At 38.3% G+C, this 19,918-nt stretch overlaps 1 protein-coding gene across 1 annotated transcript in view; it reads left to right on the forward strand.

Moving 5' to 3' along the window:
* The window catches only part of DCT (dopachrome tautomerase), a gene marked incomplete at its 3' end in the record, with an annotated part of 32,124 nt that overhangs the window by 3,187 nt on the left and 9,019 nt on the right, over window positions 1-19,918 (forward strand). The window contains exons 2-6 of the mRNA XM_080661110.1: window positions 3,316-3,615; window positions 5,910-6,010; window positions 6,149-6,315; window positions 9,001-9,180; window positions 10,723-10,858. Of these exons, the coding sequence (XP_080517236.1) occupies window positions 3,316-3,615; window positions 5,910-6,010; window positions 6,149-6,315; window positions 9,001-9,180; window positions 10,723-10,858 (884 nt within the window). The remainder of the gene's footprint in view (window positions 1-3,315; window positions 3,616-5,909; window positions 6,011-6,148; window positions 6,316-9,000; window positions 9,181-10,722; window positions 10,859-19,918) is intronic.

Here is a 19,918-nt window from a genome sequence, read left to right on the forward strand (position 1 = left end):
CTGTAATATGTAAGCACATGGATGAACCTGGAGGATATTTTGCTAAAGAAATAAATCAGTCACAGAAAGACAAAAACTGCATGATTTCACTTACATGAGTTATCTAAATTAATCAGATTGAGCAAAATAACTTTGACAGTTCTGTATAGCTTTGTACCTACAATAATGTATTGTACACTTAAAAATTTAAGTGTTCTTACCACACAAAAAAATAAAAATGAAAATAAAAATTAACACACTATAGTTTCTATGATCTTGAAGTTGGTAAAATATTTTAGCCTATATTATTAAAATAAATGCAAACTCTGGGGGTGGGGGGAGAGACTCTAAATTATGTGCTCAAATTCTCTAGAGAGAATTTCTAATTTCTCTATTCTCTGTGGGGATAAATTGAAAACAAACATTATTGAACTTAATTGCTAGGAAGAGCTGAATTTCAGGAGACTTAGCCATTCACTTTATAAGTCATACCTGCCAGATGGCATTTCTGAGACTAACCTGTTGCAGCTGTGTCTTTAGACATTTGAAAAACATGCATACCAAATAGTTTTTGAATAGTTGTCTGAGAACTTCTTGTTTGTACAAGTGACTAAGTGCCTCCATTTTCCAATCTCTGAAATGGGGATAATGATGAAACCACACCTGTAAAATTCTTTTGAGCTCTGTAGATGAAAGGCCCTATGTGAGTATAAAGTATTGTTATTAAAATAATAGAATCTCTAATTAAAAGGAATAGGCTATTTAGAGGTCCTTATAAATTCACTAATCGGTGGTCTTTAAGCTTATTTAGTCTAATAGCTTTCTGAGGTTGAGCTGATGTAGTTCGTGTAGGAACGTGCATTGTTTGGTTGCCCTTAGTCTCTTTCCATTTTATCCCAGTCCTAAGTAGATATTGGGCTTTGTCTTTTTAAATTTATTTTTTTGCTCAAGGACATACTCAGTGCTAGATAGATTGATATCTAGGGATCCTTTATTTTTTTCTCTCTTCATTTCTAAAAGGGCCCTATATTTTTTTACTGTTGCTATGGTGGATTAAGGGGGAAAATAACATGTTAAATTGATGTAAGGAACTACTAGGAAGTCTAAATTAAAGAAATAAACATTTGGGTGCTACATTTAAATTTTTAAATTGTTGCACTTTTCAGTTGTCGTCAGCATTTTAACAGATTTTTGAGACCAGGTTTAGAAGCTAAAAAATGAAAAGGATCTGCAGAGCTTTGGAGTATTTTCTCTGAGACATGGTGTAAAATGAATTTTTATTTTTTTTTATTTTTCAATAATAGTTGATGTACAATTTTTTTTTGTTCATCCTCTCCTGAGGATATTTTTTCCATTGATTTTTAGAGAGAGTGGAAGGGAGGGTAAGAAACAGAGAGAAACATCAATGTGAGAGAGACACATCGATTGGTTGCCTAGTTCTCATTCCCTGGGTTGATAGAGCAGAGGCATTTGTGCAAACATAGGGAACCTGCAGTGATTTGATACCATGGCAGCTAATTCACCTTTATGACCTGCCAGTCACCATTGATTTTGCCTTAACTCTGTCTCCTTTGTGAAATGAACCAACTTTCTTAATGTTAGATTTCACCTGAATTCTTGGAAATCAGCTTATATGTTTTGGTTTCACCTTTCGCTTAGTGCAGGGCTGGGCAAACTTTTTGACTCGAGGGCCACAATGGGTTCTTAAACTGGACCGGAGGGCCGGAACAAAAGCATGGATGGAGTGTTTGTGTGAACTAATATAAATTCAAAGTAAACATCATTACATAAAAGGGTATGGTCTTTTTTTTTTATTTCAATAGTTTTATTCATTTCAAACATTTTAACAAGAAGAATGTAAACACTAATTATTATAATTTGAAACTTCAAAAAATGGAGGAATCATAGCACAATCACATACCTTATATTGAAGATGGCAAAGGCAAAATAAAATTGCCTAACAAAGGAAAGGTACAAAAGCCTTTCAAATTAAACTTAAATATAATAAAATAATTTAAAACTAAAACAAATAGAAAAGAACAAAATGTGTAAACAGTAAATTAAACATTTTCTTTAGTGCAACTTCCAAATTATGCCCGGGATGTAGATGTAGATGGCAATGTAGACTGGGTTGAAAGGTTTTTGGTCTTTAAAACATCAACTTCAGTGGAACAGTGTTGTTGGTCTCCTTTTAGCTAATGCTCTGATACTGTGCTCTCCAGGGGCGTGTCTCCCTACATCACCACGATAACGTGTCTACGCATTCCCAGGGTGATGTTGGGGGACGCGTCCGCGGGCATTACAAGGAGCCTCTGGAAGATTGAGAGGTTGTTCCTTTTACTGAATGGGCGGATATAAATCCACCCACTCAGAAGAAGGAGCTGCGGCCGTGTTTCCTGACGTTGCCATGTTAACACTGCTGCTGGTGAAGGAGCGGAGGGGAGAGCAAGAGAACCCTCCGCTCTTTCAGCTCCGCGGGCCGGATAGAAGAGCCGAATGGGCCGGATCCGGCCCCGGGGGCCGTAGTTTGCCCATGGCTGGCTTAGTGTATAATCTCTCCTCTAAATCAATGAATTGTCTTGTGTCAGCCTTTTAGTGTATGCCACAGGGTAGCAGGGCTCAGCAGGTGGACATCGAGGCTGCCGCTCAGTCTCAGGTAGGGAGATAGAGAGGACTAGGAAGGGACACCCTGCATGACCCATGAGAGGAAGGAGAGTATGGATGACAACATGCGCTTAGATTGCTAGTGCTACTCTAACAAAGCACCACAGACTAGCTGACAGAAATTCATTTTCTCATAGTTCTGGAGGCCTGAAGTCCAAGATCAAGATGTTGGCAGGTTTGGCTGTCTTCTACCTGTGTCTTCACTCTCTGTGCAACTCTCAGGGTTTAACTTTCCTCTTCTTATAAGGACACCAGTCATACCAGATTAGGGGCCACCCAAATGACCTCATTTTAACTTAATTAACTCTTTAAAAACCCTGTCTCCAAATACAGTCATATCCTGAGGTCCTAGGGGTTAGGACTGCAACATATTAGTTTGGGGGGAGAGACAGTTGAGTCCATAACAGCATGTAATACATTTGATATCCTGTTTCTTTGCAGGAAAAGTTTCTAGGGAACTCTCTAGTGTCCAGTTCACTTTGAGATACAAACATTTCAAGAGAGTAAGGGAAGGAAATTGGCTTTCTTTTCCCCCTTGCAAGCACCGTCATCTTCTCATCCACTCTACCCCAAAGTTCAACTGTTAACTTCAGAAATTTCTTCCAAAGGACATAAACTTACTTCTTCCATCTCTCCCTTCCCCACCTTCCTCCCCCATCCCAAATACTCTAGGAAACTTTGCTGGCTTTAACTGTGGAGACTGCAAGTTTGGCTGGACTGGCCCCAACTGCGATCAGAAGAAACCACCAGTTGTTCGAAAGAACATTCATTTTTTGACCCCTCAGGAGAGGGAGCAGTTCTTGGGTGCCTTAGACCTCGCGAAGAACACCACACACCCTGACTACGTGATCACCACGCAACACTGGCTGGGCCTGCTTGGGCCCAACGGGACCCAGCCACAGATCGCCAACTGCAGCATTTATGATTTCTTTGTGTGGCTTCATTATTATTCTGTTAGAGATACATTATTAGGTGGGTTTCCCCCTTAGATTAAGGTATATTTTCATAGGTTTGTGTTTGGGGGTGGGGTAATTGGATGGAAAGTAATTTCAGACAAGTTAATTAACAAGAGCACAACCTGAAGGAAGGGGTAGGTATGTGCAAAAGTCAGAGAACTGTCAAATGCTGCCTAAAGTTAGGCTGGAGCAGTTTCTTCCTGCACATCAGCTGCAGACATTTGAAAAAGTTCTCTCCTGTAGTTTGTGTTTTGAGTTCGAAGTCCAACTCTTGTCTACAAAGCTATTAATTCTCAAAGGCAAGAGATGGTGAACTGAAGGCAAATTCCTTTAAAAAATAGTTTTATTGAATTTAGAGAGAGAGGAAAGGAGAGAGAAACATCGATGTGAGAGAAACATTGACCAGCTACCTCCTGCACGCCCCCAACTGGGGATAGAGCCAAAAACCAAGGCATGAGCCCTGACCAGGACTTGAACTGGCCAACTGTCAGTGCATGGGATGAAGCTCAACCAATTGAGCCACACCAGCCAGGGCAAGGCAAATTTCTTTTGATTCCAGCAGAAAACATTTTTAAATCTGGCCATGGGAGCCCTCTCTGACCCTTTTTTCAAATTAGAGGAGTCAACTAAATACATGCTAAACCACATGACACTTCTTTGGGCAGAATTAGAGTGTGTGTTGGAAGCGTGTCGTTACCAGTAAACTCACATGTATTAGTCTTTAGACTCCCAGGTCATCATCTATGGTGCCCATGCCCTGCTGGGATCCTCAGGGTTTTTCTGGAGTTGTATTGTCAAGAAAAAGCATAGCCACAGCAATGTAGTGTTCCTTCTGGCTCAGTTATTGGACTACAGTTATGTTTGATGCTTGAGAAAACGGTGCCTTGCCCTTCTGGATCCTAAAAATTGGGGACTGGGTAGGACTTGGAATGGGAGGAAGTTCATTAATCTAGTAGATTCTACTCCATCCTCACTCCTTTTTGACTCAGGTGAAAGCCATAAACCCTAGTTTGTTCCAGAGGGGCTTGAGTCCATTCCAGGGTCTGCTCAGTGCAGTTCTGAACCCTTGGTTATACCTGCTATTATTCCCACTGGGGTGACGGTTAATGAGGACATGAAGCTCACTTTGAATAGTCCCCTTATTATTTGGAATTGTCTGTTCTTGTGTTTATCACTGGTTCCCCATCACTTGATTTTCCCTCATCATTTTTTAATTTTAACTTTAATTAATTTTTTGAATTAAAACAAGATTTTCCATTACAGTTGACATACAATATTATTCTCCCTCATCATTCTGTTTTGAGAACTTTAAACTTTTTCTGGATTAAAACATTTAAAAAGGGCTGCATAGCCAACAGCAGCAACTGCAGTCCTTACCTCCATGTGTCTTTAAAACACTTGCCTCTCAAGTACGCATCTGTCTTTATCGATAGATAAGGAGGCTCTTCTGGCTGTAAACCTTTATAGCCTTCCTGTCCTGACTCTGAGAAATTTTTGCTTTATGAGAGGCTAGTCTCTCAAGAGTAAAAGAAAAACTATAGTTTCTGGTCATATTTAGGAATTAAATTTATATTCATGTCTGTTCAGCTCTCTGAAGTTATTATAGGTACTTTGAAAAAGAACTAAAGTTAGCTAAAGTTTCTACATAACCATCAAAAGCTGTTATGAAAGGGGGAAGAAGGATGGAACAGGCATCAGGGAGGTCATTAAATGGCCCACAACTTTTCAGTAAAACTGGCACTTCCAGCGGCCAGCCAAATTGGTTTGAACATATTTTTCTCTCTTCTAGTGTTGGCGACCACACTTGTCAGCCAGTAGTTCTAACTGATTGATGGCTAAGGCAAAATCCGTGAAAGTTCTTTTTGGTTATATAAATGCTGAATTAGACTGAGTGCATTAGAATATGGTTTATTCTTAATTAATCCCTCCCTTATAAATGTATATATTTGTAAGGTATCGGTTAGAAAATATCTTTTAAAAATATATTTCATTTAGGTCTTAATGATCTATTCCTTTGGAGACTCTGATTTCATTAAATATATAACATGGACTTTTAAAGCTGAAAGTGATCTGAATTTCTCTGGGTCTCCATTGACATTCAAACTTTTGAGAGTTGAAGAATTCACCCTAAAAGTGCCAGTTGATTCTGAAATTATTTTGTTGTTGCTTTCAGAAAGATAAATGACAAAAACAATTATTTTGGACTAAAACACCATGGATTTATTGGCTTTGCAGACACATCCTAGGTAAGGTTTAACTTTTTAAAAAACTCTGTTCTGTAGTCTCTAATTAGTTTCCCAATTGTTTTAGGACCAGGCCGCCCCTACAAGGCCATTGATTTCTCACACCAAGGACCTGCCTTTGTCACCTGGCATCGGTACCATTTGTTGTGGCTGGAAAGAGATCTCCAGGTTGGTGAAAACTATACTTTTGGTTCTTTACATTTTGTTATACATTTGGTGAAGACCCATAACATTCTTTGCATTATATGCTTTCCTGTTCTATCTGATGGCATGGATTAAGTGACAAGGCATATTCTTTGCTTTTAGCGACTTATTGGCAATGAGTCCTTCGCTTTGCCCTACTGGAACTTTGCCACTGGGAGGAATGAATGTGACGTGTGTACAGACCAACTGCTTGGGGCAGCAAGACAAGATGACCCGATGCTGATTAGTCAGAACTCAAGGTTCTCCAGCTGGGAAATTGTCTGTGATAGGTAATCACATCTGGTCTGGAGTGGAAATCCAGACACTGGGTTTTCTTCTATCTGAGAGATGGCGAGTCACTTTTTATTTCTGTTTCTAGTGCATGTTGGGTTCTGTTTACATGTTTCTGCAAATGACTTTCCTGAGGGAGGTAGGATTTTTAAAAATTCTAAACTCTTTCATAAAATATGGAGGCATGGCCCTGGCCAGTGAGGCTTAGTTAGTTAGAGTGTAGGGCCATGCACTGAAAGGTTGCATACCCAGGTTGTGGGTTCAATACCCGATAGGGGCACATGAGGGAGGCAACCAATCAATGTCTCTCTCTCTCTCTCTCTCTCTCTCTCTCTCTCTCTCTCTCTCTCTCTCCCTCTCCCTCTCTCTCTTCTTCTCACTGCCCCCTCCATTCCTCCCTCTTTAAAATCAATAAAAAAGCATATTCTTGGATGAGGATTTAAAAAAAAAAGTTATGAAAGTCACATTTGTGAGCTGCATGTGCTTGGCCATCATTTTGAGATCAACTATTTTAGCACCAGTCATATTCTAAGCATTGTAATAATGCTGGGAATATAAGGATGAATAAAATATAGCTTTTTAAAAATATTGTTTTATATTTACAAAGGTGGAATGCTTGTAAACAAATTACAATACAAGGTGGAAAGTATCATAATAAATGTATGTGCAAAGCCAAGGAGAGGAAAGAATCTAAGAGGTAGAGATGATTATTCTGAGACTTTAAGGAGGTACAGATCTCAACCAAGTAGAGGAGGGTGAGAAGTGTGTCCTAGGTGGAGGGAATATCGTATATGAAGCTAGAAAGTCTTTGGAAGCAGTGTGGTGTGGCTGGACCATAGGGTGCTAGGAGTTGAGAGGGATGGGGGATGGGTTAGGGGGAGGACAGGCTCTAAGTACTAAAGAACACAGAAGAAGGTAAGCAGCCTGCAGCCCAGGAAGAAGTCTGTTCTCAGTGAGTCCTTGAATTTGTTTTTCTTTCCTGGCACAGATCTCAGAAAAAAATTTCCCAAGAGGACTTCCTTTATTCATTTGCTTCTTACAAAATCTCGTTTTTAATCCTGCTGATCTAGCTCCCCTTTCCCGTGTCTTTTGATTGTTCCAGGGCACAAAGCTTCAATGTCAACACCCCCGAGCCGAGGCATGTGCATACTTTCAGGGGTGGAAGTCTAGCTTGCAGGATCCCATCGCTCTATCCTAAGCTTTTGCTACAGCCCTCTGAACAGTGCTCCACACCACATGGGAGTGTTAACAAGTGCTTTTTATGTGACTTAGCATAATTTCATAAAGCATCGTTTCTTATAATGCCTTGAGGTATTAATAGGTGGTATGTGAGAGAGATTTCTATAAATTTAGGGAATGCTGACGAAAAAAGTTTTTTTAGTTTCAGAATGTCTCAGGGCTTTTCTTCTATAAGCGTATTATTACTCTTCAAGAGGGGCCTACACTTATGTGACCCTGGCACCCTTATTTCACAGACCATCTCACTGGAACACACTTGGAAATGCTGCCTTGGAGGCCTGCTTTGTATTTTCCCCCTGCCTAGTTTTAGGGAACTGGCCTCTTTCATCCTCCTGTGCGCTGATTCTACTCTCACATCCCTGGTACTATCCATTAAAACCCACACAGAAACAGCTCTAAATTTTTATTTCTCTCAGTAGGATGGCATTCTGATGGTGGAATGTCAGACTACAACAGGCATGGGGAATATACTCTTTTGGGGGCATGGAACTTTCGCAGCCTCCATGTTCATGAGATGACCATCCCCACTGCCTTAGAGCATTTGCTAATACAGTGCTTGCCGTAATACCTCCTCTCTGTGTTTTTACTCTGACCACCTCCATTTGCCTTCAGTTTGCCTAAATGCTTTCCTAGCTTTACTAGTACATAGGCCCTTCTGCCCAACTGGCTTAGCTTGTATAGTACTGGTCACCCTCTTCTCTCTTCAGTCACTCAAGATTCAAATGCACATAATAGGAATCAACATCTTATCTGTACACTCTCTTACAGTCTCTCCAGTGGAATAGTAAGTATAATGATTATGCATATCTATTCACATATCATAGTTTTGCATCTATGTTTTTTTTTAGCATCTCGAATTATTTTTATTTTTTTTTATTTTTATTTTTTTTTATTAAGGTATTATATGTGTACATATCTTACCATTGCCCCCCCACCCCACTCCCATACATGCCCTCACCCCCCAATGTCCTGCATCCATTGGTTATTCTTATATGCATGCCTGCAAGTCCTTCGGTTGATCTCTTATTTCCCCCACCTCTCCCTAACCTTCCCGCGGTAATTTGACAGCCTGTTTGATGCTTAACTGCCTCTGTATCTATCTTTTTGTTCATCAGTTTATAATGTTTTTTATTATCCACAAATGAGTGAGATCATGTGGTATTTTTCTTTCATTGACTGGCTTATTTCACTTAGCATAATGTTCTCTAATTCCATCCAGGTGCTTACAAATGGTAATAATTCCTTCTTTTTTATGGCAGCATAGTATTCGCATCTATGTTTTTGAAAGTCTTTAATACATAATTACTTTTGAAGGCAGTACTTTTACCATATAAGATAAATGTAATACATTTTATTGTATGACCCTGGTTGGTTTGATTGGCCCAAAGTTATGATACTATCGACACATTAAGACATATTCTTTTTAATCCCCGTACAAATCTTAGCTTAGATGACTACAACCGCCGGGTCACCCTGTGTAATGGAACCTATGAAGGTTTGTTGAGAAGAAATCAAGCGGGAAGAAACGGTGAGAAATTGCCATCCTTAAAAGACATAGAAGATTGTCTGTCTCTCAAGAAGTTTGACAATCCTCCTTTCTTCCAGAACTCTACTTTCAGCTTCAGGTATGTGCTCTGAAGTCCAGCACTTAGTTTTTCATGTCTGGTTGAAATGAATTGAAAGGAAATCCAGGTGTTAGGAGACAAAGCTAAGTAATGGAGAGGGCTTGATAAAAGGGGGTAACCAGGAATTAGTGTTAGAAAAGTCATCATCCACCCACTATAATTAATAGTGCAGTTTTAATAATTTAGCTATTTAGAACAATATTTTAATATTTCTATTTTATATACACATATAGGTATAGTCTTCAGAACCAGGGAACCTCATCAAATATAGTATTTTAAAAATATTTGCCAAAATAATTTTGCTCATGATCTTTCTTATACTTTTCTGTTTTGTTTTTTTAAATCTGTCTGCCATAGAACTTAAAATAGGGGTCTGATATCTCAGAGGGGGAATTACAGGCTTCATGTAACTCAAATTACAACATAGCAATGACATTACCCTGCTTGAAATTTAAAGGTCAGCTAATAATTCTCTCCCTCTAAACAAACTTTAAGAATTATGAGAAATGTGTATGTATATAAGTAATATTTTAAACAAAGATAAATGAGACTAAAAAGAAATGTTGGATAGATTCATATTCTTCTCCCAGACTTGGTTTTCTCTCTTACCTGTGTATAAATTATGTAACTGCTGGGTTATTTGGGGTCAGGGCGTGGGTAGACTGAACTTAAATGCAGAGGTTGTGCTAAGTGCAACAGTTCTCAGGGTTTGTGATTGGCTGGCACAGTCCTCAGGATAGTGTCAAAGGTGACATAAAGGGCAACTTTTAAGATTGTTTTGAAAATAAACATGCATTAGTTTTCCATTGTGATACAAATGCTTTTGACACAGATTGAATTCCATATAGATTTAAGGGAGTGGTTCTCAAAGTGCAGTGCCCAGACAACCATAATTGGCATCATCTAGGAACTGACTAGACATACAAATTGTTAGGACCCCCCCTGAACCTACTGAATCAGAAACTCTGGAAGTGGGACATGAAATAAGTGTTTTTCTCCAGTGATTCTGTTGTACGCTTAAATGTGAGGATCACGGAATTGGGTATGGACACTGAAAATGGGGAGGTTGGAAGAAAAAAAAAAAGGAAAGGGAAATTTGGGGATATGTTTAGAACACTGAATATATATTACAGTCAAGCTTCAGGTCTATTTAGTTGAGAAATTGGAATAGAAGAGTATATGTTGATTCAAAAACCATGTGCTGGGCGTGGTACTGAGTCCTATTAATAAAACTCAAAAAACTGCTCTCTAGGAGTTCATTGTCTGGTCTGGGAGACAGATGTGAAGGTAAATAATTGTCATACAGACACTAAAGAGATATAACCCAACTGAGCAGGTGAAGAACCAGCGCTGAATAAGAGTTCCCTCCCCTTAGAGGAGATCATCATTAACGGTTAAGGCTATTTCTTAGTTAATGAGCCATGGCAGAACTCCCCATTTCCCTACCCAATCTCAAATTAGAAGATGATTAAGTAGGCTGGGGCAAATGAAAAACCTTTATCAATTCGTGACTGTTGTTGCTGACATACCAATTCCTCTCAGGAATGCCCTGGAGGGGTTTGATAAAGCAGATGGAACCCTGGACTCCCAAGTGATGAGTCTTCATAATTTGGTTCATTCCTTCCTGAATGGGACAAATGCTTTGCCACATTCTGCAGCCAATGATCCCATATTTGTGGTAAGTTCAAAGCCACAGCATAGATGAAAGATTTTCTACATAATATATTGGATTTATTTGCTTTTCAATAAGATTGAAGTTTGGTATGTGTTTTATTCTCTGTGTAAACAATGGGATGCATGCCTATGTAAATTAATTTTAATCTGCACCATTGGTGTGGTTAGAGAGCATTTGAAGTCCCATTATCAGAAACTTGTGCTTTGGAGATGTTTAGCTTTAGAATGATCCTAGATAGGAGTTTACCATCCAGAGGTAGATTCAGAAATTAGCCTAATGATATTAACTATTATGTCATAATTTAGCATAATTTATACCATAAATCAGCATAACTAGAAATGATTTCTAATTGGTGAAATTAGTGGTATTGAAGATAAATGGTGGGCTGCAAGGACTTTGCACACACCATGACCCTTGCATGAAGTCCAGCAATCTGGCACCTTTGAAGCAGCACACAAAGTCCAAAGCTCTAACTGGTGTTTGGTTCTGGTCACCTCACTTCGCAAAGCATTCTGATTGAGAATTGGCTGCTCCAGCTGTCAGATATTATTGTGTCCACTTTGGAGTGAATCTTCCATGCAAGAGGAGAGCATGGATTTCCCTGGGTGTACAAGAACAGGCTCTTTCATTTATTTCTGTGTCTACTTGCTAATAAGTGTTTGTAGGTTTACTAGAATTTGGTCTTATACTTGCTTTCATTGTTACACACCACCTAGTAGCAAATCTACTTAAGATGGGGGACATATGGTCACTGCACACCCCCAATTGCAGGAGGCTTCTGATATAGTATAAAAGAACCTGGTAGAGCTGAAATGACCAACTGAGCTGGGTCGATTGCAAACTTCAAGGTATATTATTTGGTCCTGTTGTTACTAGATAGAAATTGGGTCTGCATCAGGTCTGCCTCTGGCTGGCCTGTAGCTTGTGGGTTCTTGATTTAGTTTAGGAAAGATTTTATAACACGAGTCCAGGTGATTTTGAGAATGCATTCATTAAAGCTGGGGACAATAAAGCAAGGACGAGCTTACAATAGAAGGAACAACAGGAAAGCAAGGCAGGGCTGCTTTGGCTCCCCAGAAATTTCATGAAAAAGAGGTGAGGTGAGGTGGGCTGCTTTGACTCACTACAAAGTCAGAGAAAAGTGGGCCTTGGGGACAGCTTCAGGGGGTTAGCCTGGGTTGAGCTGCCGCTGCCTATTGCTCTCCTGTTTGCAAGTCTCATGGGGAGCCTTAGAGTTTAGGAGATGAATACCTGGGGGCAAGAAAGGTATGGGTGTTTTTCCTGGGAGTGAGAATGTGCCCTGGGTCCTTCGTCTTGAGGGCTTTAAAGGGAGTTTAAGGAAATCTTAGGGGAGGATCTCAGCAGAATATTCATCAGCTTTATGCTGATGTACCAAAAGGAGATTTATTCCCTTAACTTGATCCATCATTGGGTGTGTTGGAACAAATGGCATTAATTGGGTTTCTGTTATCTATCTTCCTGAGTAGGGTGATTTAAGCTATTTGCCCTCTGGTTGGGAAGGAGAAGTGTAAACCATTTACTCTTAAGTGTCCATGGTTACAGAAGATAGGGTTTTGTGATTTTCTAGATAGCTGTAAACTGCTTGGCCTTCTAACTGTCTGTCTGTTTCCCTGTTCCACTTGTCCTGGCTTACTTACCTGTCTTGCATAGATGGTTTCAGAGAAATTAAAGAAGAAATTTCACTACTGGTCCTTTTTTATTTTGCCAGTATTTTGAGTTTATATTATTATTCAGATTAGATTGTACTGCAGCAAACAAACACTATATGTTCTTTTTCTCCCCAGAATTTTTCTCACCTTAATGTTAATCTTAGCGATGTGTTTTAGTCTGCTAGGATGCCACAGAAAAATAGCACAGCTGGGATGGCTTACCCGTGGTCAGCAAACTGCGGCACGTGAGCCACTGCGGCTCTTTGGCCCCTTGAGTGTGGCTCTTCCACAAAATACCACGGCCTGGGCGAGTCTATTTTGAAGAAGTGGCATTAGAAGAAATTTAAGTTTAAAAAATTTGGCTCTCAAAAGAAATTTCAATCGTTGTACTGTTGATATTTGGCTCTGTTGACTAATGAGTTTGCCGACCACTGGCTTAAACAACCGAAATGTGTATCTCACAGTTCTGGGGACTGGGAAGTCCAAGATAAAAGCACTGGCTTATTGGATTCCTGGTGAAAGACCTCTGTCTTCTTGCTGTGTTCTTACATGGCAGAAAGAGAAAGGGAGTGGGCTCCTGGTATATCCTCTTAGAAGAACGCTAATCCTATCATCTTAGGGTCTCACCTTTATGACCTCATTTAACCTTAATTACTACCCTATAGGCCCCATATCCAAATACAGTCACATTGGAGATTAAGGCTTCAACATATGGATTTGGGGGAGGGTGGGGTCACAATTTAGTCCATAGCAAAGTGCATCCTGAAACCATCAGTGTACAGCAGTTTATTTTTCTGGACTCCTGGGAGGCCACATGACTAAATCAAAAGTGCACAGGATTACAAATCAAATCCGTTTCACTCAGTCCTGCCTTGTGCAGTGTGGGAGCTTCACTGAACTATGTAGAGCCTCTGCCTGGTGTTGGGTAAAAGTGTTCCTTAAAGCAACTCATAATAAATTAGGGTACTATGAAGGCAGTATAGAAACTCTCAAGTGCAACATGAATATCTCAAAAATATCAATGTGTTTTATAGTAGTTGGTGGGAAAGAATTAGAAAACTGTGTATTGCATTTGAATTTCCAAACCTTAATTAAGATTCTTCTTGTTCTCTTTAGCAGACAGTTGTGCCTTAAGGCGATTTACTGACAAGACAAAGTCAGAGGTATTTCAAAGATGATTATTATTTTTACTCCATCCAGAGTACAGAAGAAAAAGGAGATTCGAAGAGGGAGGGTAAAGGTATAGCTGCCACGACTCTCAGCTTGCCTGGTGGTATGAAGGCTGAGGGAGTGTTCTGGACTCCTAGATAGATAAAAGCATGGTAAGAGAGAGCTGTAAGAAATCCCGAGATGGGAGCAATTGATGGAGCTGTTCCTTCTTTCTAAAAAATGTTTCTCCTATCTGTGTGGTAGCAATAAACGAAGAGGTTGTCACAGATGTGGACTATTGGTCCCAACCTCTAATAAGGGGGGTGAGGGAGAGCTTACCTGTTAGGTCTCCCCAGCCATCTTTGCTCTTCTGTAAGATGTCTGCCTTGTTCTAACTTGGTATTTCACTCCATTATTTTGGCTATCACCTCAGCCATCAGCTTCACCATGCATTTCTGGTGCCTACCTTCTTTGCTATATAGCTATACTTCTATTTATCTATACTATATATCTCTAAATAAGTTTTTATTAAAACATACATATTCTGACTGGTTCAGCCACTGTGGAGAACAGTATGGAGTTTCCTCAAAAAACTAAAAATGGAACTCCCATTTGACTCAGTGATCCCACTTCTAGGAATATATACCAATATACTAGAAACACCAATCAGAAAGGATATATGCACCCCTATGTTCATAGCAGCACAATTCACCATAGCTAAGATTTGGAAACAGCCTAAGTGCCCATCAGCAGATGAGTGGATTAAAAAACTGTGGTACATCTACGCAATTGAATACTACACTGCTGTAAAAAAGAAGGAAGGAACTCTTACCATTTGCAACAGCATGGATGGAACTGGAGAGCATTACGATAAGTGAAATAAGCCAGTCAGAGAAAGATAAATATCACATGATCTCACTCATTTACGGAATATAATTAACAACATAAACTGATGAACAAAAACAGATCCAGAGACAGAGAAGCATTGATCAGACCGTCAAACCTCAGAGGGAAGGTAGGGGAGGGTGGGGGTAAGGGGGAGAGATCAACCAAAGGACTTGTATGCATGCATATAAGCCTAACTAATGGACACAGACAACAGGGGGGTGAGGGCATGAGTAGGAGGGGGGCGGTAAGGACACATATGTAATACCTTAATAAAGAAATTAAAAAAAATCAATGGCAAAATAAAAAACATACATATTCTTTCTTTTAATTTAATTTTTCAATTGCAGCTGACATTCAATGTTATTTTATATTAGTTTCAGATGAACAGCATAGTAGGTAGACAATCATATATTTTACAAAGTGATACATCCCTGATATTTCAAGTACCCACCCACCTGGCACCATACATAGTTATCACAGTATTATTGACTCTATTCCCTATGCTGTACTTTACATCCCCATGACTATTCTGTAACTACCAATTTGTACTTCTTAATCCCTTCACCTTTTTCACCCAGCCCTCCAACCCCTCTCTCTTCTGGCAACCATCGGTTTGTTTTCTGTATCTATGAGTCTGTTTCTGTTTTGTTTGTTCATGTATTTTGTTCTTTAGATTGTTCACATAAGTGAAATCATATGGTATTTGTCTTTCTCTGCCTGACTTATTTCACTTAGCACATTATCCACTAAGTCCATCCATGCTGTTGCAATGGTAATATTTCACTCTTTTTTTATGGCCTAAAACATATACTTTCAATTGTGTATCATTTGTACACACCATTTATATTCATAAGAAAAAATGGCATAATACTCCTTATCCAGGACTCCAAAATATGATGAGTGGAAAAGCAGAATCCTCTGACAAATAGAGAATTATGCCCCAAATCTTTCTCTCCTACTGAAGGGAATAATGATGATCCTAGCAATTTGATTTTCAGCATCCTAAGTCTCAAGGACTGCCGTGTCTTATTTCCTCCTTTTGAGGAAGCCCAGTAAGTGTGCACAGCTTGGCAACATTTTTCTCCGAGTGGCCAGATAACAAGTATTTTAGACTTTGCAGGCTGAACAATCTTTGTTGCAGCTACTCAACTCTGCCACTGTAGCATGAAAGCAGCCATAGACAATGTATGAACAAATGAGGGTGGTGTTCTAATAAAGCTTTATTTATAAAAATGGGTGCTAAACCCTATTTGGTAACAGGCTTTAATTTGCTAACCCCTGCTAGAAAAGGACCAAGGTCCCTTTTCTACAATAGGGATATCTCTTTAGTCAGATATCTCTTCCTGTTCTAGCTGGAAGTCCACCTTATGACTTTATGGATGAGGAATTCCATGACTTACATGTAGTTCAAAGATACTAGATGTTTAATCATCATTGTCTTAATTACTTTTAATGCCTTTAATATTTAAATTTTTTATTTTCTTTGGGATATGTTATGTGCATATAAATAAACCAAAAGCCCCAGCCTTTCTTTGAAGGCACCATAGGAATAATGTTTTAGCACTAGTTCCAGAACTCACAAATAGTGTAGTCTATTTACAAAGAGTTTCATTTTAAAACCAATTTGGCTTTAAATGATTCTTCACATATTGAGAGCCAGGTTAAAGCATTTAAGTGAACAGAGCTATAGCTTCTGGAATTTCAAATTCATGAGGCAATTCATGCAAATATATTGAATGTATTTATTAAAATTATTTTGTGTGAAATCTCTCCAAGCAAGAGAGGTATAAAATTATATGTAATCACAGTAATGAGTAAAAGAAGGTATAATAATAAAATCAGAAAAAAAATCTCTGAACTAATGTCTGAAATTCTAATAATTTCTAAAATAAATGAAGGAAATGCACACATTTATCATGGAAAATAAGATTAGGTCACACATAAGTGGTGCTGTCTTCTATTAAATATAGATATAACCTAGGAAAAAAAAGGAGGAAATCTAATAGACTGTAGTTAAATAGTTGAGTTAGCTGCCACGAAAGTAGCTATGTTAGAGACTGGTAATCCTCTCCTCAATATCTAAGAATACTGTTCTGAGAGTGTACATGTGTTATTTTATTTATTTATTTATTTATTTATTTATTTATTTATTTATTATCTATCTATCTATCTATCTATTTATTTATTTTTAAAATATATCTTTATTGATTTCAGAGAGGAAGGGAGAGGGAGAGATAGATAGAAACATCAATGATGAGAGAGAGAATCATTGACCAGCTGCCTCCCCACAACCCGGGCATGTGCCTTTGGCCAGAATTGAACCTGGGACCCTTCAGTCCGCAGGCCGACACTCTATCCATTGAGCCAAACCAGCTAGGGCTGTTTTCCTTTTAGAAAGTACACTGGCAAGTTCTGATCCTTTCTATTCCTCAGTGGCTGGGGGATGAGCAGGTTGCATGGCTAATACCCACTGAACAGCTCATATTTGTTCTCTACCTTTTACACTGAAATTTTAAAGGTAATAAGACATACAAATAGCCTTGATACCACTGGCATTTCCTAACATTGACAGTCAATTGAATAAAGTAGGAATTTAGGAATCTAAAGCAAGAAAAGAGAAAACGAGTTTCTGAAAACAAAGATCTGGTGGATTACACTAGGTTAATCCTGTAAGACCCCTTTTGACTCTACTATTCTAGGCTGCAGTAAAATTAGTAATATTAATAATTAGTAAAAAGAACAAGTATAAAATATCTCTGAGTCAAAATGATTTCAGTTGCAATTTTAAAAAAGGAGTACATAGGACAATGCTTTTCTCTCCCCAAGAGTGAAGCACTTATAAAAATAGATCTATTTTATTTATCTTTCTTTAAAAAGTCATAATTAGGCCGAAACCGGTTTGGCTCAGTGGATAGAGCGTCGGCCTGCGGACTGAAGGGTCCCGGGTTCGATTCCGTTCGATTCCGGTCAGGGGCATGTACCTTGGTTGCGGGCACATCCTCAGTGGGAGGTGTGCAGGAGGCAGCTGATCGATGTTTCTCTCTCATCGATGTTTCTAGCTATCCCTCTCCCTTCCTCTCTGTGAAATATCAATAAAATATATATATAAAAAAGTCATAATTAGACTAGTACTTTGAGTAACAAGAATTTTTTATGTCAATTAAAATTTTTAATGATTTCATGATTTTTAATGATTTACAGTTGCAGAAATATTGTCAAAAAGGTTTTAAAATGTCCATAATTCCCTCTCAACTTTTTTACTTATTTTATTTTATATTCTTTTATGTTTGCAATTATAATGCACACATTTTAGGTAATTATATAGTTTTCTAAATTTTTTTAAATTTTAAAATAGATAATGCACATAAGTGGTTGCAATGTAAAGGCACAGTTTGAAGAAACTGTCCACAAGTATCTCCCTGCTATCCAAGATCATTTCCTCTGTTCTCCCTGATTTGATTTATTGTTTTATTAATATGGACACATATGTTTATAGATTTCTTACTACTTTTTTACTTATATGTAGCATACCATAGACACTTCTGTGACTTCATTTATATTTTCCTATTCTAAATCACTCCATACCAGTTTTTTTTTTTAACTCCATATCAGGTTTTCTTATTTCTTTTCATTTTTTTTAAGGATGCATGGTATTCTATAGAATGGACTTACCCTGAAATTTTTAATCAGTCTCCTGTTGATGGGCATTTGTGTGATTTGTAATATTTTGCTTTACAAACAATGCTGCAATAAGTGAATATTTAGGGTAAGTTGAGAGACTAGAATCCCTGGGTCAAAAATTAATGTCTTTGAAATTTTTATAGATACTGCCAAATTGCCTTTTAGAAGGTTAACTGATTTTCCCTTCTACCAGCTATGTAGCAGAGTGACAGATTTTCTGCTCTCTTTCATTAGTATAGTGTGTTATTATACTTTGTAATCTTTGCCAATCTGATAAGTGAAAATGGTACTTCAGTAAGTTTACTTTTTCTTTCTCTTATAAATGATGTTCAGCACCTTTTAAAATATATTTAAAGAATCATTTGCATTTCCATGAGCTGTCTGTTTGTTAGGATAATGACTTCTGGGAAGAGAAAAAACAACCTAGTTTCATAAGAGAATTAGTAAAAGAGATCTCTATGTAAGTTAGTAACAAAATACAACATGTGCTTTTGATATCTTACTTTGCATGAAAACCTAACACGGTTCATATAAAATGTGTTTTTCAGCTTTCACTAGCTTACGAGGAGCTAATGTGATCATTGATACCATATCTAAGCTCCAGAACAGTGCCTGGCATTTAGTAAGATGCTCAATAAATTTTTGTTAGGACAATGTTATGCTATTGAGTATCTATTAATGTGTCTCTATACAAGATGTTATGCAAACATAATCTTTTAACTTCACAAAAATGTGAACATGTGGGGAAAAGAAAGTTCAGGGGCTAAGACTTGAGTATAAGGTCATATGAACCAGTAAGTGGCCATGCAGAGAACACAAGAAAAGTTTCGTACTTGAACCTTTCCCCATGTCGTGTTTCTAGCTATATAATTTTGCCTTTTATCATTTTAGACAATTCTAAATTTGATCCCTTCATAATTGCTTTCATTATAGCTGAGGAAATGTAGTCTTGTTAGATCATGTTAATAGGAATTAACACTAATTGGTAAAGGACAGTTTTGAATAATATTGCTTGATAGGGCATTGGTTTTATGAAGAGTTAAAAAAAAAGGGGTACTCTTCAACTCTAGACTTCATAAGGATAAATCCATACTCTATTGAGAAAAACTAAACCTGTACAAAGAGATGAACTATATACACTGCATTATTGTTGAAATTAAGTAGTATAATGGCAAACAATAATTGATATACAAATCTAAGATGGTCTACCATTGATTTTTGAGTTACTCTCTCCTAGAACTTTGGTGATTCCTTAGCCATGAATGGCCTGGGAGTATCTCAGTTATCTAGAATCTCTTCTAACATCACCTTGGCTCTTTCTTCAACCTGTATTGTCTGTTTATGAGGAATGCTGAACTGTTCACTTATTAAAACATGTATTTTAATTGATTTCAGAGAGAAAGGGAGAGGAAGAGAATATAGAAACATCAATAATGAGAGAGAATCATTGATTAGCTGCCTCCTGCATGCCTCTGACTGGGAATTGAACTGTCACTCCTGGTTTGTAGGTTGATACTCAACCACTGAGCCATGCCAGCTGTGCTGGTCACTGCTTTTGAAAGTTGACATACTAATAGCAGAACCTTCTTGTAGTCCTGCTTACACCGGCTTAAAGTTTAACCCTTAAACTACAAGCTTCCTTCCTGCAGGATTTAGCAACTGAATTTTAATGCTG

The sequence above is a fragment of the Plecotus auritus genome, assembly GCF_963455305.1.
Source record: "Plecotus auritus genome assembly, chromosome: 3".
NCBI lineage: Eukaryota > Metazoa > Chordata > Mammalia > Chiroptera > Vespertilionidae > Plecotus > Plecotus auritus.